Source organism: Cuculus canorus, chromosome 7, assembly GCF_017976375.1.
Source record: "Cuculus canorus isolate bCucCan1 chromosome 7, bCucCan1.pri, whole genome shotgun sequence".
NCBI lineage: Eukaryota > Metazoa > Chordata > Aves > Cuculiformes > Cuculidae > Cuculus > Cuculus canorus.
In genome coordinates, this window is record NC_071407.1 from 13,267,022 (window position 1) to 13,284,577 (window position 17,556).

The 17,556-nt window shown below is 43.2% G+C and overlaps 2 protein-coding genes across 3 annotated transcripts; one reads left to right on the top strand and one right to left on the bottom strand.

The window, feature by feature from the left end:
- The first annotated feature begins 171 nt into the window (after window positions 1-171).
- Window positions 172-3,682, top strand: ATP5MK (ATP synthase membrane subunit k). 2 transcript variants are annotated; one of them, XM_054071804.1, is made up of 4 exons: window positions 172-288; window positions 2,569-2,666; window positions 2,759-2,857; window positions 3,597-3,682. In XM_054071804.1, exons 2-3 carry the CDS (start codon window positions 2,580-2,582, stop codon window positions 2,852-2,854), a joined length of 183 nt encoding a protein of 60 aa, XP_053927779.1. In that variant the 5' UTR covers window positions 172-288; window positions 2,569-2,579; the 3' UTR covers window positions 2,855-2,857; window positions 3,597-3,682. The 2 variants fall into 2 exon arrangements, with proteins under 2 accessions (XP_053927779.1, XP_053927780.1); XM_054071805.1 differs by lacking the exon at window positions 172-288 and adding an exon at window positions 368-582.
- A 2,619-nt stretch (window positions 3,683-6,301) lies between these two features.
- TAF5 (TATA-box binding protein associated factor 5) lies at window positions 6,302-16,874 on the bottom strand. Its single transcript, XM_054071803.1, has 11 exons — window positions 16,318-16,874; window positions 14,739-14,979; window positions 13,302-13,617; window positions 12,476-12,639; window positions 11,915-12,050; window positions 11,316-11,436; window positions 10,217-10,346; window positions 9,032-9,196; window positions 8,417-8,594; window positions 8,091-8,268; window positions 6,302-6,791 (listed from the first exon to the last, which is right to left on the bottom strand). The coding sequence occupies exons 1-11, from the start codon at window positions 16,820-16,822 to the stop codon at window positions 6,574-6,576; spliced, it is 2,352 nt and encodes a 783-aa protein (XP_053927778.1). The 5' UTR covers window positions 16,823-16,874; the 3' UTR covers window positions 6,302-6,573.
- Between the last annotated feature and the right edge of the window lie 682 nt (window positions 16,875-17,556).

The following is a 17,556-nucleotide window of genomic DNA, read 5'->3' on the forward strand; positions in this document are numbered from 1 at the left end:
TGGGCTACGCGTGGCGGGCGGTGCTTTGCGTTGTGGGCGGAGCTATGCGCTGTAGGCGGGGCTGCTGGTGATTGGTGGGCGGGACTACGCGCCTCGGGCGGGGCTTGTGCGTGATTGGTTTGGCTGTGGGCTGAGCCTAGTGCGTGGGCGGGGGCTTTGTGTGATTGGCGGTGCCGCGCGCTGTGGGCGGGGCACGTTGGGCACGCACAGCTGGTGCGCGCGCGCGCGGCCGCCATCTTGTGGGAGGGCGCTGTGGAAGGGCAGAGCGCGGCGGTGGGGACGGTGCAGGTACCGGTACCCCGGGTGGCCACGGTGTCCCTGCTCGCGTTCCTTCTCTTTCCCCTTCCCCTCCCATAGCGCTGCGCCGCCGGGCAGAGAGTAGCTCTTTCGGGGCACCGAGCTTTTCCTGTCCCCGTTCCCGTCCCCGAGCCCCCGCGACCTTCAGGCGCTGCCTCGTCCCCTCCCGGTGCCTGAAGCGGGGGGCGCACCGGGCACCAGGCCCCGGGCTCTTCCCACAGGGACCTGTGGGGCCTGGGCTACAGCACTGGCGTAGGGAAAGGCGGCCTTGGCCTTCCAGGCCATGTAAGGGGTTTATTTCCATAAATCACAGAGATTTAAAGAAATAAGTAGAGATGTAGAGTAGTTATGCAGGGAAAAAACATTTTTAGAGTGGTCCTATGAAGGTCTGTTCTTGCTCCAGTGCTGTTCAGTCTCTTTAGCAAAATCTGGAAACGTAAAATTATCAATAGCAAAACTTAGAGGTGACAAAATCATTAAGCAAACAGTTAATGATGATGAAAGGGGAATGAGCATCTTCAGACACCCCTAGGAAAAGAGAGGCTTTTTGAATCGAGTGAAGAAAAGAGGGAACCCTCTCAGAACAGGTGAACAGTCTGAGACTAGGAGGAGCCCTAGGAACTGCAGTCTGAGCATGCCAGCGTCATCCCTGCAAACCAGGAGGAAACACCATCTGATCCAGCTTTCTAGCATAGCATGGATTAGATTAGTCTAAATTCATATATAAATTGTTTCAGGAGTGGGGAGTGGTTAATCATTTTCCTTAATGTTTTTTTGCCCTTTCTTAAGTACACTTACTGCTAAATCTTGATTACCTGGCTTAATGGGGAGCAAAAGTGGGATAAGAGGGGATGAAACAAAATTATGAATAAGATAAAAATGTAAGTGAGGCTATTAAAATTCTACGGTGGGAATGTGAAGCAGAAAAGGTAGATGAATAAAGTGAATCCCAGGGTTATTTTGTTAAAGAGTTGTATGTTGAATGGTCACTGCAGTTATAGGCACACTTACCTGGTCATAGGTGTACATGACTGGGTCAGGCTGGTGTGAGAGTTGTGTTCTGCACTGTGTGTGCACTGGCTGTAGCAGGTTCTTCTGCCCCTTTCCTGGGGCACGGTGGCTGCAGCACCCACCTGGTTTGCTGAGCTGTCACACAGTGTGTCTACTTCTTTTGAGGGCAGTTACAAGATAAGCAATAGTTTGTCCTAAACGTCCACCCCCATTAAAAGTTGGAAAAATAAATCTCTAAACATTAAAAATAAAGCCCCTTTTGTTGTGAGGGTTATCGAACACTGTAACATGTTCCCCAGGCCACCTGTGGAGTCTACATCTCCGAAGATACTAAAAGCCCAGCTGGGCCCCCTCCTGAGTGCCCGGCTGTAGCTTCCTCCGTTCTGAGCAGGTTGGGGTTGGTCTGTGCAGTCTCCTGAGTGCTGACCTGTACTGTCCAGTGGACCTGCAAGCGTGCTGCTGTCACCACGCCAGGCTTTTGTGTCAGTGGACTTCCTACAGGAGACCTCAAACTTTGGTCCAGATACAGACAAAATACTGAGTTGTGTCCTCATGTACTTAGCGTTTTTATTGCTCCTGTGAAAGCAACTCAGGCTTTGTAGCTGGCTCAAGTAAACTGTCGATCTGCCTGAAAACTAACTAGAAAAAAAATACGTATTTTTATTTAGATCTGTGAATACTAGGGTGGGCAAGTATGATACAATAGAAACACGAAGCTGAGGGCAGGGCAGTTTTTATTGACAACATTTGCACTGTAATATGGTGTAGAAGTGGTAAAGCAGCATTTTGAGTCACGAAAGAGAGTAGTGGTCTGGTCTGAATCTTGTCACCAGGTTTTTAGGTATCTAACTGAGGCTGTTTCTCAGCTGAACTAATGAAGACATATTTTAAGATTCCTGAACAATTGGTAGAAATTTGGTTGTGTTGAACTTTTGTGTAGGCAGGACTGGCAGCTCTGAGAGTGCTGTGAGGTATTTTCCCATTTATCATTATCATCATCATACTGACTTTTTTTTTATGTTTAAACTCAGCTGAACTCATTTCCTTTCCTGCTGTTGTGTCACTTGTTTTGTGCCTTAAGATACCATGTTCTGAAGGTGCCTGTTCCTTATCTATATCCCCTGTCTGTTGAATGTCCTGAAAGCAGTTTCAATAGCTGACAATAGAATTGTTAAGTTTGATGTAGAGATTAGTTTCATTTTTCTATTGATCCTGTCCAAGTGACTTTAAATTCATTAACTGTCTTGTATTGCTCGTTAGGACAAGCAACCATGGCTGGCCATGACTCGGGATCTCAACACCAGTTCACTGGGTTTCAGAAATACTTCAATTCCTATACCATCACAGGCAGGAGGAATGTATGTATTACATCTGTTAACTTTTGTCTTCTAGTATAATGGTGTTTCCTGTGTTTTAGACTGAAACTAAACTTAAATTTTATGTTTTCCAGTATGTAATAGCAACGTACACAGGTGTTGCGATGCTCATCTTGTATTTCAAGCTTAGATCAAGCAAGAAGAAGACCCCAGCAGTGGCAGATAAATAAATGGTGAGTAGCTGGTGTTCTTCCAGGACTAAAATGATTTGGTTCCAGCCCATTCTGAATGGTGTAGATTATTAAAGGAGAATGCAGAAAGTATAGGAGACCAGTATGCTTTTTGTTCTTCTGATATGGTAAACGGGACGAGGGACGACATGCAGGGGGGAAGAGGAAGGAAGGAGAAATGGAAGGACATTGCAGCTTAGGCATCACCTACAACTATAAGGAGGCTTTTGTCTGCACTTCTGCTGTACAGTAGGGATAACTGTTGCTTTTTAGGGTCCTGAAATAATAAAGTAGACCTTGAGGGCTTATTCTTTAGTTGTATAGAAGAATTCCAAGCAGGGATTAATGCAATCTGTTAAAACCTTCCTCTGAACACAGTAAGGAGCAGCATACAATGGAACTGTAAATATCTCTAAGGCCCATACAGAAATAATTAGATTTGTTCTTGTATAAGCAAGAACCAAGTGCTACAATATTCTGGAGTCACTTTCAAATACAAAATTTCCACTGAAATGGCATTTTGAAAAAACTTATGGGCTGTCCTCATAATGTGCAGAAAGGGGTAGAAAACAATAAGCTTGAGCATCGTTGCTGTATGTTAAAGGGACATCATTCCTTTCTTCTAGGTGTGCAGAACTTTGTGTGCTCGTAACTCAGATTGTTTGGGCTGGGGAAGGGGGCCGCTCCATTCCTGGTGCTGTTGTGTCAGATTTGCTATGTTTTGATCTCTCTTTTCCTGCAGGTTGCTGGCGTGTCTCAGCCTCCCACCTGTGTCAGTGATGGGAGCAACCTGATCACCTGTTGTGGCTAATAAAATATAAATAATTACTTGGTTTATTTGAAATATGAAATGGTGAAAAAAAGCATAAGCGTGGCACTTCGCTTTTTTTTTCTCTGTCAGAAATAGTTATTTGTAGTGGAGATGGAGTAGCTGATCCCTGTTATTACTGTCTTAACTGAAGTCTTCTGCTGTTATAACATATCCTGAAGTGTCCTGAGCACCTGGTAGTGACCTAGGAAGGACCTCAGCAGCATGAGCATAACACTGGCACAAAGCCCATAGCTGATCAGAGCATCTCCACACTTTCATGTCAGAGTGATGACAGTAGGCTTATGTGGTTCACAGCTGGTTGCTTCCATTTTTTATGTTCCAAGCTAGTAGCTTACATGGAAGCCATGACTTCTTTATGATTATTAATACAATACAGATTACAACTTCTGCCTCAGTTGTCCATATTTTGCATAAAACATGTTTGTTTTTGATGGAAAACCTCCCAAAGTAGACTGATGAAATAAGAGTATTTGAGCTTCTTCCATTTCTGGCCTCTCTTGCAGAAGTAACTGCCAGAAAGACAGTGGCTTGCTTTGCTGATGAGTTAAGCTCTTGTAACTCTACGTGTTGATGATACAGGGACTCCAGTGGTTCAGTGCTTATTTTTCCTAGGCACAGTGTCTTGATGGGGTGTTGCTACCACAATTAGATACACACAGCCCCATCCCTACCCAAAGCCTTGTCTGTGCACTTTCTGCCTTCTCTTTCTGTGTCCGAGTTAAAACTCATTGCCTTCCTTAGATGTGTGACTGATTATACAGCACTGTGTGTCTTGTGCCAGCAGGGGCTGAACCCAGGACTTGGGGTGCTAAAGCATACAAACATACTTCTCAAACTGAGGGTAGGAGAAAGTAAGCAGGGATGCTGGGAAAAAAAGAGAGGTTACAGGGTCTTTGTTCTCTCACTCCAGCTCGTGTATTCTTAAAGCCTGAATAAATCTAGTCTTCTTTCTCCCCTATGAGTTTCTTTGCATAAATTGCCTCTGGTGTGTATCGCCTTCCTGGGGAATGGTGGAGGCTATAGTGGTGCAATAGATCTCATCAGCCAGAACCTATCACCAGCCCTGGAACTGAGATTTACACGGAATGGCTCCTCATCAGCTTCACCCTTCCTAAATTACTTTGGTTCTCTCAGCAGAGCACTGACAATTACAACCCCTGCTCTTGCTTCCATTGCAACCTGAAGGGAAGCAAATACCTCCTGGTAACGTACAGACACCATGTGGTTTTAGTATTTATTATATCAAAAGTATAAAACCATACAAAATACAAAGGCAGAACATGGCAGTGTTTTCTTTAAGCTGTCAAAGATGCACATGCTTTGTTTTAGGTAACATGTTTGATTCACCATAATTGTACTCAAATCCAGCTGCTCTCATATTGAGAGCAGGAAGTTTCGTTGATACCATTACACCAAAAAAAAATATCCATAATAATTTAATTTCCAATTTTTTTTCCTTCAAAGAACATTTGTAGGTGAGCCTCCTAATGAATTTTCCACCCTTTCTTTTGATGTATAATGCCTGTAATCTACTCCAAGAAAGGATGAAAGAGGAGGTGGCTCTCCATCTACTTTACCTTAGAAATGCCAAGTCTTGTTTTTATGCTCACTATAGAGGCAGCAGATTGTTCAAGTGTCCAAGCCCTTACTGGAAAGTAACGAGGAACACAAAACAGAATTTCCTGGATACAGCTTGTAAGAGATTTTTAAACCAACCAATCAAACAAACAAAAAAAATCATACCCCAAAGCCCTATCAAACTCAGCCTGTCCTTGGGGATGGTGATTTCTGTTCAGAGACCCGGAAAGAAGCTGTACTTCCCAGAGTACTGCATGTTTTACTCTTCTTCAGAAATAAAGCACTGAGCTTAATTAGTGGTCTAGGAGGACTTGCTGGGAAGCAATGCTTTTGTGAGTGGAAACTGTCACTTCAGCAGAGAAGACAGCCTTTCAAAAGCAAACTGGTAATATGCTTCGTACTGAGTAATCCTTTTACTCCACAATACTGCTCAATTTCTTGGCTAGTTTTACATTTTGATACAGTAAGCCTTATACAGAAAGGACACAGGTTTTTAAAGTTATTTTAGATCTAACAACATAAAGGGTTTAAGTCAACTTCTTCAATAAAGAGTATTTCACTTGTGCCTCAGTCCCACACTTTTTTTTTTTTCATACAATAAATTATGAGAGTAAAAAACGTTCCCATTGCACTTCTGGTTGCTTGTCACACAGCATTGGCTGCTTGTGAAAACAGAACCGGATCTGCATTTCTGATGTCTCAAATGAACATGAGGGTTTGAAATCATTTCAAGACTTGGCACTTAGATACAGAAAACCCCGAGGTAACTTTGTGGCAGCTCCCCCAGGCCTTTGCTGGTCAGACCTGCCCATTCAATGCCTGCTTGTGGCTGCGATGCCCTCGCCATACCTGCTGCCCAGACCAGGCTATAGTGAATTAATCTATACTCTTCTTACCTGAAACAAGAGTTTTTGCTTGTGTCCGAGACTGATTAAACATTTGCTAACCATAAATTAAGTGCTTTAAAAAAATGTTTTGAGAACACGTACCAAGGCTGTTAACTTCCCACAAGTTTCAGCAGAGCAAAATACCGTCTCTGAGAGGGGACAGCCATTTTCATATACGTATATATATTTATCAAAAGCACCATGAACAATTCTTTCTTTTACAGCCATGATGTCTTTTCAATCTCCAGCATTTTCAAACTGTGGATAAATATGAAATAGCAGAACTGAGAAACGCTGCATTAGTTTCCCTAGTTTTACTGCAACAGACCAGCGGGATCCACCTGTACAGGACATTCCTCCTCATCTCATCCTGAGGTCACTGCTGCAATGACTTGGCACAGTCAGTCTTGCAGCTTCCCAATTTACTGAGAACTGTAAGCTCCTGCAGCCAGCAGCAGGTTTCTGCGGGTAAAGTGGAGGTGTACAACCGGGGTCGATTTGGTCATGTAGGTGCCCAGTAACAAGTCCTGTGAGTTTTCAGGCAAGTTTATATGTCCAGTGGCTGTAGTAAAGTCATCGGTTTCTAAATCTTCAAATGCCTTCACAGCATCCCAGAGGCGAACTGTGTTATCCATTGAACCTACAAAGAAAAAAAGGACAGCCTTAAGGTTTTTTAATTAATAAAAAGGTATATAAAAAAAAAATTACTGGAGAGCAAGTTAACAGTAATTAAAGATCAAAAAGAGCAGGCCTGCTCATCACGGTAGACACACCCCCTCATCCTGCAAGGAAACAGACTTCAACAAGCCTCTAACATGCCAAATGTACACAGGAAAGTTAGCAGGATTTCATCTAACCTGAATGTCCTGTGGATAAAGAACTACTCTCTCAAAACACTCGGGTTTAGATTATATCACCTAGCACTGAAAAAGCAGGACCGTGCTGTGGGCTAGGTGCCAATTGCGGGAAATATTTATGAGTCTGTCACATCGCAACAGTTTATTTCCTTGACAATGGAAGACAGCAGAATTTTGCAGGCCCAGTGGCCTGTGCTTCCAGTGGAGCGTTGATAGATACATTGAAGAAACCACCAAGCAGCTGGATCAAGTCTGTGCGCTGCCTGTTAGCTTTCCCTCCTGCAGCAGACACCGAGGGTCTCACTGCACTGCATTTAGGTCCGTACTGCGAAATAAGTCTCGAATATTCCTAGCCTGGTTTCATGAGGAAATGGCAATGTCTGCTCATTATTACTGACAGAAGAAACTTGTTGGCAAATTTCAGGCAGTTTACAGAACAGAACAAGTTTCAAATTCATTAAATTCCTACACATTTCAAGAGAACAGTTCACTAAACAGAGAGAAACAAAACTTTATACATCCACAAGGGACAAATGGCAACTGAGCTATGCTGTATTAGATACTAGAGAATCTATGTGGACAGGAAGAAAAAACAATCAGGCTTCGCAAGTTCCTCTGCTCATAGACCTGGTTGTTAATATTACACACCTGTTTCTATATCAAAAATCTACCAGGAAGTAGTATTATGGCTGTGGATAACTCCTCTTTCTTTCTGTTCTTTCCTCTCTCTTCTTTTTAGTCCTGCTGCATGCACCGCTCCCACTCCAGTAACCCATGCCTCTTCAGTCCAGTCCTTTCTTGTCGTCCCTAGAGTAATTACTATCTTCAGATCCCACCTCCAACACTGCGCACAGATCCCGACTTTCACTGCCCTCTAACGGTGTAACCTTCCCTTCCATTCCTGAAAGGGCAGAGGATCATACTTCACAGCCCAGTGAAGTACTCACCAGCAGTTTTAAGTTGCTGCTTTTGCTAAGCAAGTGATTCTACCTGGTCTTCCTCAATTTAAGGAACCAATTATACCATTCTATTTCAGACTTAGGGAATACAATAGAAACGTCACCGTTTCCAGTGAATTTTACCTGATGCTAAAATCTCCCCGTCTCTACTGAATCTCAGCGCATAGATAGTGTCAGTGTGCCCTTTCAATTCTCCAACCATCAAGCCGTGTCCAATATCCCACAGCAGAACTCTTCCATCTGTTGCTCCAGTAGCCAAGAATCGTCCATTAGGAGAAAATGCCAATGAATGAATTGGTCCCTAAAACAGACATTTGGAGGAAGACCAAACAAGTCAATGAAGCCTACCCACATTCAGCCAGTCAAGCCAAATTCATTCTGAACACTGCTATTCAGAGTCTCACTACAGAAACAAAATCACTCTCACACTGTGAGTGGCACAACTTTACCTTATGTCCAGTGAATATTCTCACACAATTCCCATTCAAAACATCCCAGAGCCGTATAGTCCTATCTGCCGAGCCCGTGGCAATGTAGTTGGAGTTTGGATGAAATCGAGTACATGTGACATCAGCAAGATGGCCAGCAAATATTCGTAAAGGCTGGTAGTGATCCGTGGCCCACAGACTGAAAAGAAAAGCTTTATTTATAAAAGAACCCTAATAAAATTCAGTATCTGTTGCACAATTAGGAATAAAAGGAAGTATTTATGCAGTGGTTTCTTACTGGTCAGTTCACTGAATTAGCAGAATCTGATTTGGGAAAGTATACTTTTCAGAAGGAAGAAATAAAGAATATTCTGTCAAGTTGTTAAGCAACTGGAAGAGAATGATTATAATTGGATAGTCACTTAAGAGGACACCATCTCTTTAATCATTAAGTAATCTGATGTGTGTCAAAAAGAAAAAAAACCTACATGAAAACATTTGTTCAGTATTTTAATTAGCATGAAATAAAATGTATTTCCAGTAATAAGGTAGGCTAGAGTATAACACCTAACCACTCTGAGGGTTAAACCACCACAAACTGACCCAGACAAGTGAAAAATCCATCCATTTTCTTACCGAGCCACTCTGTCGTGTCCCCCTGACACAAAGTAATAACCATAAGGAGAGAACTGTGTATCCCATACTGGGTAGTTGTGTCCTTTATATCCCACCAAACATGTGAATGTTTGGAGGCTCCACAATCTGACAGTGCCATCCTCAGAACAGGACAAGAGATAGTTCCTGTCACAGAAGAAAGCATAGCATATCACACATCAAACTCTGACACGAACTGTATAACCACTGTGTAAGCACTGTGAGAGGTCTAGGATGTGAAAAACTTGTCCACTGAAGAGCATCTGTTCAGTGTATCCCATATAAATCAGCATTTTGGTGGATAAGCAACAAAACAACCCACATCACCACAAGCACTGTCCTTTACTCAGAAATTCCAGTTACATGAAAAAATGACCGGTAAGCTGCTATATTACTTTACTCTAAAAATAAACCTTTTAATATAACTCTAAACAAAATTTCAGGATTCCCTGAAAGAGAATTCTTATCATGTTCACACTCTCAATTCATAATAATAGACTCCATATTCATGTTCCACACGAAGTTTACTTCTCTGCTGTCTTTCTGTGATGAATGTTTCCCGACTAGATACATGAAAACGCAGAACTCTAGACATTTATACCTCCTTTCTACTGTCTAGACTCATAATTACATAATGGGTTTAAATCTCTTTTTTTTAAAATCCTATTCCATATATTTTGAAAATAAAGTCTCAATAGAATATGAGAAACTCTAAGTGCAACACTATGCATAAAACCAGTCTGGTTTTATGTTTCATAATACTGTCAGCAAAATCAATGCTGTGATATTTCTCCTTCTCTACAATTCAGTTAGTTAAAAAACAGCTTAAACCACAGTTTGCAAAAAAGACAGTCTATTTTGCCATTTAAGTCCTAAACCTCAAAAAAGGTGCTGGCATCTTCAGCTCCAGTTGATAATTCCATAATCCATTATGGTTTTATATTAATAATTCCTTAATTCCATAGTTGATGATTCCATATTTGCTGACAGTGCCCAACACCCTAAGCACAAAGAGCACTTAAGCTCACACACACTTTCTTAAAAGCTGTGTAAACAAGAACTGCTTTAACCTCCCGGAAAAAGCTGCATTAAAAACACATTTGCATTCAGCAGCATACAGTTAAAACCCAAGACCAGCAAACTAGTGAGCTTGTAAACTTATTTTACCTATCAGGACTGAAGCTGGTGCCATAGACAGGTCCACTGTGACCATATAAAATCTTCAACTCACTTGCTGTTTTCTCATCCATGATCCTCTCCAAGACATCGTCTGATTCTTTGTCAATGAGACTGAGGTCTGCAATATTTCAAAGCTCATGTATCATAACTGTCAGAAGTTCAAAAGATAAATGCCATGAACATGAAAACAAATAATATTCTCTCTAGAAGAGGCAAGTAAGGTGTGAACGTGACAAAGTACCTGGGAATTGCTAAGTCTCAAATATACAATGGCATTTAAAATATCTTTTAGCATAGTAAAGCTGAGAATCACGCTTTACATAATTACTCTTGAAGTCTTCATTGAGCTAAAATCAATTAATCCAGATGTGTGTTATTTTTCATACACATATTGATCAGACTCCAAGCACAGTAACATCTTCTTGATAAAAATGCCAAATATTCACCTTTCCCCAGGAAGTTAATATGCCACAAACACACTTTACAGACACGGTGTGACAGCTGCACACTACACAGAATTTAAAACAACTTCTAGTCTGTAGACTACTGTTTGCTGAACCATCATGACCACACCTCAGACAAATATCAGGATTAAGGAATGCTTGTGTGGCATCGTAACTTCAACCGCAACACACTGTCCAGTAACTCAACACTTTAACAAAATCAGGGAAACCAAGCTTCTTTAATCCTGCTGTTTATGTAAAATTCTCCTCCATCCTTCTCAGAGTTCCCACCTACAGTTTCCCCCAAGGTATCTCTAGTCTCTCCCCTAGATCACCTAAACCCAGCTGCCTATGACAACCTGTAGTTGCCACGCAGCTAAGAAGCAAGATGGCTAGTTCCACGCTACTTACGACTAGTTCCAAGCTCCACACACTGACCACCTCGGAGCAGGTGGACACAATCAAATTTCTCATTCCTTTATAAACACTTTTAATAGTATAAGATAAGATGTGATCATACACCTGTGCACATATTGTTTCTCCAAAGTGAAAGCATCTAAGTGCTGAAGACAACTCTCCTGTGACACATCTTTCTCTGTTCACAAGGAATGCATGCTCATCTGAAGTGCTATTGTCTTAATTACCTGCTGCTGTTTTCACACTACGTAGCTTTTTCGGAGTCACGGACCACACTCTGACAGTAGAGTCAGCAAAACCGCCTACAATCATGCTAGAGTCATCTGTGATATCCACGGCAGTCAGACCCTACACATAGAATATCCATTTTTTATTGTTTGCATCTTTCCTTATGCATTTCAAATATTATGGAATTCTAAGTACTAATAAAAAAAGTAACTCAACTTATTTACAATTACTCTCCGATAGACAAACACAAATTCTCACATCATTAAAAATAAGGTATATGAATGAAGCACAATCAACAGTGACAAAATAATACTGTTTTCCAGTATTTTGGTGCAAAAAGTCTGTGTTCTGCAGAATACACCTAAGGGCCCTGAGGAAAAGCAAGAGAAGTAATTGTAGCAAACTCAGAGCAAAACCGAGGAACATGAAGTAGAGTTTAAGGAGTCTTCAAAGAGAATTCTGAAGATTTTGGAACACAAACTTTGCATTGCTTATTTCTATACTCTCCTTGTCAATTCTGTTAAGTCTGCTTTACTAAAAGCAATGTTTCTAACTTTGATTCTCTTTTCCATATTACTCAAACTCTTCTTTTACCAACCTGGTAAGCATTCAGGAATGTGTAGAAACAGATGGAGGGCAAGCACTCCGGGCCAAGACGCACACGCCTTGCAGCTTCCTTCATATTCATGACTCTATCCAGCTTGTCAGAGTCTTTCAGTTCAGGCAGAGGAATTCTGCAAGAAGCACACGCTTTTACAAACTAAAAGCACCTTCCACATTGTTAATCTGAAAGAAAGAAAAACCTTTGCATGCAACCCTATGCCACAATATTCAAATACAAAACTAGAATTAGAAAACATGAAAGATTACGTGAAAGATCAACTGATAAGAAAAAAAGATGGTAGCTGTAAGAATTTCAGACAGGAGGTGGAATGAGATAAATAACCAAGTATGATCTGAAAAGATTAGTGGGTAACTGGGTAAAGTTTTATCGAGGGAAATCCAGATTGACTTGAAGGGTAAAGACAAAGTCTTACAGCTAAAGCTGTGTTCAGCTGAAATGGACAAAATGCTAAGAATGTCATGTGAACAGTGACACGGATCTGGCACGACAAGACTAGATTTAACAAGACTTCTCTACAGGTCATTCCCTTGTTACCTGTTTTGGGGAGGAGCATTAGGGTCTTGTTTTTTGCTTTTTGACCCTACACTATCTTTTTTAGGTTTTTTCTTTTTTGGCTTTCCTTCCTCATTTTCTCCTTCTTCATCTTCATCATCCAAAGGCACATCAAACTCTGGTTCTTTCAATAAGCCAAAGAAAACCTGCAAGCCCATAAAACACATGAGACAAAACAGTAATTGCTGTTCTTACTGAAAACTAATCTTCTTAATGGAAACTTTTCAATGTAATAGTACAAGCGATAAAGCTGTCCCTTTAAAACTCTGATGTTTACTATTCCTGCGCACATTACTGGTTAGCTTATAACAAAGGTGGTACATGTTCTGCTATTTTACCCAGCAACTGATCTAGATAACTAAGTTCTCCAACCACCTCTTAGCACTTAAAGCAGAAACCCCACAGCTTACATAATTTATCTCTGCCACATTGTCAAGATATCCACAAAGAGACCTTGCAGTAACAACTGGCAGTATGTAGGAATCGCATCTGTTGTGCAAGAGAGGAAGCCAAACAGCCAGGTGCCCATTTTAAACCACAGAGTAATTCAGTGGTTCATTTGCTTAATTCGGTGGGCTGAATAGAAAGTTGTCTCTCAAAGGGGCTTAATGGTTTCTTTTACCAGGCAGTGACATATCACCATCTCCCTATTCCTGCCAACAACTATTTGAGCAGTTCTCTTCCTCTGTTCTGTTCATGTTGTCTTTTAAGATCTCAAGTGACAATTGTCAGTCTATAGTAAGGTAACTCCCTGAAAAGCCAGGGAGAATTGCTCAATTATAAAAGTGCAACAATCTCTGCCTCCTACCTTTGCTTTATTGGCCTCTCGTTTTGCCTCCCCAGCCAAGCTTCCAACCATAGCATCTATCTGTTGTTTACTGCGAGGCATTCCATCGAATATATCAATGTAAAGATGCTCCTGAACAATGTTCCAGATCTGATTGTTCTGCTTTTCCTGAAGATGCCTCTTCAAGAGTTGGTAGGAGTCACGGGAAATGCGCAGCACAAACTTGCTTGTTCGGAAATCCAGCATGGTCTCATTACCTTTCATATGTTCTTTTTTGGTTAAGCTAGATAATACACGCAGGTCATCCTGGTAATAGCACTCCTGATCCCCATGAAATCTGTTTAAACAATTTAAGATATGACAAAAACATTATCTCCTATGTGCACAGTTATTAGCATAAAACACATAAATAAAGGCCTTTTGGAAGATAGTGACTACAGACGAGATGATTTTTCCGCTGAAATAAATTTTGTCCTTAGGCAGATACACCAGTGACTTTAGTGTAGATAGTATGAGCACTCAGTCAAAAACCAAGATGAAGAGAACACACAAATGGAACCTCGCAGAATTTCTTACCCTCAAAGGGTTCTCACCTGAAGTAAACAGTCACACTAATATGTTTAATTGCAGAAACAAAACTCTAATTTGTGGTACAGGACATTTTTCACTACACAAGGCTCCTTGGATGTATTTATATGATGCATTATACAAATATGCACATTTCACAGTGAATATGTTTCTGTCTCTCTACTTGCATTATATAATAGCTAACACAGGTCTAGTTTTCCATTTTTTTCTCAAACCATGTTATAAAAGAGCTGTGGCAGAGAACATTTTAAATATTTACAGAATCATTTTTGCCAAACATATTGAAGGGAGACAAAGATATCCTTTTGGATTGAAATATCTCAGAATTGGTCTAAATCCAGAAAAAAAATTCAATTTAATTTTCTCAAGTTATAAAGAAGTGAGGCATAGTAAGAGCACAAAAATTGTAGATCAGCCATAAATGAATTCCTTTAATCTTAAAGAATTTCAATATACATGCTATAGCATCAGCAAATACTTATAGCGCACATTACTTTGGCATCTCCGTGCAACTTTCCAGAGCTAAAAAATTACCCCTCAATCTTTCCCTAGAGAAGCCACATCTCTTCATTGATACTTTGCAGCAAGGAGCTGACCAGCTCACCATAAAATCTGCACATGGACAGTTCAAAAGTGTGTAGTTTGCACATCCTTCTAACAGAGAAGACAGGAAAATTGTTTAAGAAGAGTTACTGTAATGCATGGTACCATTACTTCAGATTCCAAATCTCTTTGGCATTAAGGAAGAAAAGTAATACGTACATAAATCTACACAGGTCTATGTATATGTATCTAATCTACTATATTTTACAGATTTAATCGAAGTGGCAAACACAAAATACTGCAAACGCACAAACAAAAATAAATTACCTTTCAAAAAAAGACTTTGCTTCACTCTCATGTTGATTGTAGACCAATTCCAAGTACATGTGCACAAAGAGAGGATAAAACAGCTGAGACAATTCTGCTCGATGACAGTCCAGGGAACACTCAATGAAGTGTTTTAATCCACTGTAGTATTCCTCGTACAGTGTTGGGTCCCCCTGTTGATTGTAGGCAGACAATACTGCACTCACATCTGGCTGATCTTCCACAGCAACACCTCCTCCAACTGCAAAAGCATTAGCACAGAACAAGAGCTGGTAAAACAGCCTGAAAGACCTAACAAATATACGGTGGCTACAACTCTGCTGGAAAGGCAAAGCACTCTGAACAAGATGTGACACTAAATCTTGTGCTGCTTCAGCACCAAGATTAAATGATACAAGTGAGAGGATGGTAATACATTCCAGTCCAGCAGCCAAATCTCCCAGCACCTTCAGCCATTTCCCTGCCAATGGTTGCTTGTAAGGTATTTAACATAGTGCCTAATACAGCGTAAAGCAAGAAGCCACTATCACCAAAATAAGTTATCTTTACCTCAAAGGCTATAAACTACCAAATGAGAGTTACAGGACAAAGCCTGTAACTTTGAAAGATTATACCCACTATAACTATCTTGCTTCCAGTAAAGACACAAATTAAGTCCATCAAGTGAACAATTCACTTGAACCACTACACAACCATTACAGGGCAGTGACTTTTTGTCATTTGCTGACACTCCGAGAGCTCTGTTCTCCATTAAATGTATTCACTGTTTTGTCTTCTATGTAAAAACAACATCAGGTGACGTTAAGAACAAGCTGTGGGACACGTCCCTGTCCATGGCAGGGGGGTTGGAACTAGATGATCTTTAAGGTCCCTTCCAATCCAAACTATTCTATGATTCTGTGATTCACTGGGACTCAAGACAACTCAGTTCCTGAAATTTCACAATACTAGACTGTAAAACTGCCCCACAGAACACTTTGGTTAAAAATACTTAAGGCTGTGTGAAGGATGTGTCATCCTCCCAGCAACTCAATCCAGAAATGTATAAAGCCTCCTCTACAAGTGTCCTACAACTCTTCAAACTGCAGCCTGTATATCAAGCAGCCATCCGTTCCCATCCCTATAGCCACATCTTGGACAATCACCTCTAAATACAAAGGAAACCTTCAGCTTTCCACTACACCATTAGTCAAGATGGGACACAAAGACAAGAGGAATCATAGAATGGTTTGCGTTGGAAGGGACCTTAAAGATCACCCAGTTCCAATCCCCCTGACATGGGCAGGGACACGTCCCACTAGATCAGGCTGCTCAAGGCCCCCTCCAACCTGGCCTTGAACACTTCTCCCTTTGACACCATTCTCTGCAAATACAACAGATACCGGTTCCTTGGCCCCTTGCTCCAGAGGGGGCAACCTCAGGAGATCCCCATCTCTCCCGGAGTTGTACTGGGGAATGACACACCGAGGGGACAGCACACAGGGAGGGGCGCCCCAAGGGAGGCACGACCTGACACCATTCCCTGCCACGGCCCCACGGAGAGGCACGAGGGCCGAGCAGCCCCGTCCCCGGGCCCTACCTTTTCCCGGCGGCAGAGCGGCCACAGCCGCCACCCCAGGGCTGGAAGAGGCGACAGCAGCGACGCTGCCCCCGATGGCGACGGGGGCCGTGGCGGTGACACGGCTGAGCAGCGCCTCGCTGCCGGCGGAGTCCCCGTCGCCGCCCGGGCCTCCCAGTGGGCCGGCGGGGCTGAGAGCGACGGTGCCCAGGTCGTCGCCGAGCAGGCGGGCTTCGCGGCGCAGGATCTCCTCGGACTCGCGTAGGTTGCTGCGCCGCAGGAACTGCAGCACGGCCACCAGCGTCTGCCGGTCCAGCGCCGCGGGGGAGCCGGCCGGGCCCGCCGCCGCGGCCTTGGCGGGCGCCGCGTCCCCGCCGGCCCCCGCCACATCTCCCTCCGCCGCCGCGGTCGCCGCGGGAGCGGCGGAAGCGGCCGGGGGAGCGGCGGGAGGCTGAGGCGGCGTCCCTGCATCAGGGTCCGGCTTCACCGCCGCCACCTCGGCCGGCTCCTCAGGCAGCGCCGCCATCTCGCATCGCTCCCCGTGCGCCGGCGGCGGGTGGGCGGGCGGCCGTCGGGCGCGGACACTCTTGCGACAGTGAGGGCAAAGGGCGGGCACTGCGGCCCTGACTACTTAACGCCGACGGCTTCATTTTGCGACGCTGCCAGAAGCGCTTTACGGCAGCGAAGACCCAGCGGAGCTCTGGGCTCCCTGGCGCTAAGTGCGAACGGGGAGAGGCTGCGCGGGGCTGGGCGTGTGCGAGAAACCTCCCTCAGGAGGACTCGTGGCTGCCCCGTCCCTGGAGGTATGTGAGGCCAGGCTGGATGAGGCCTTGGGCAGCCTGATCCAGGGGCAAGTGTCCCTGCCCATAGAGGAGGGGGTGGAACTGGATGATTTTTAAGGTCCCTTCCAACCCACACTATTCTATAATTTTAACATTGTTTCTTTTATTTCTGTTGGGTAAATACAGGTGCGTTGGTAGATTTCCGTTAGAGATTAGGAAAAAATTCTTTATGGTGAGGGTGGTGAGGCACTGGCACAGGTGAAACCATGGCTGCCCCATTCCTGCAGGTGTTCAAGGCCAGGTTGGACGGGGCCTTGGGCAGCCTGATCCAGTGGGAGGTGTCCCTGCCCATCGCAGGGGGGCTGGAACTAGATGATCTTTAAAGTCCCTTCCAACCCAAACCATATATCAAAATTAAAACTTTTTTGTGGAATGAAACTGGTATCTTGTGATCGCCGCGCTTTCATAATAAATCAAA

Coding starts and splice junctions, on each gene's coding strand:
- ATP5MK (XM_054071804.1), top strand. CDS start 2,580: ATGGCTGGCCATGACTCGGGATCTCAACACCAGTTCACTGGGTTTCAG. Junction 2,667..2,758: donor CCATCACAGGCAGGAGGAAT/GTATGTATTACA, acceptor TATGTTTTCCAG/TATGTAATAGCAACGTACAC.
- TAF5 (XM_054071803.1), bottom strand. CDS start 16,822: ATGGCGGCGCTGCCTGAGGAGCCGGCCGAGGTGGCGGCGGTGAAGCCG. Junction 8,595..9,031: donor GGACACGACAGAGTGGCTCG/GTAAGAAAATGG, acceptor TTTTCTTTTCAG/TCTGTGGGCCACGGATCACT. Junction 6,792..8,090: donor CGGGGAGATTTTAGCATCAG/GTAAAATTCACT, acceptor TTTTCTTTGTAG/GTTCAATGGATAACACAGTT.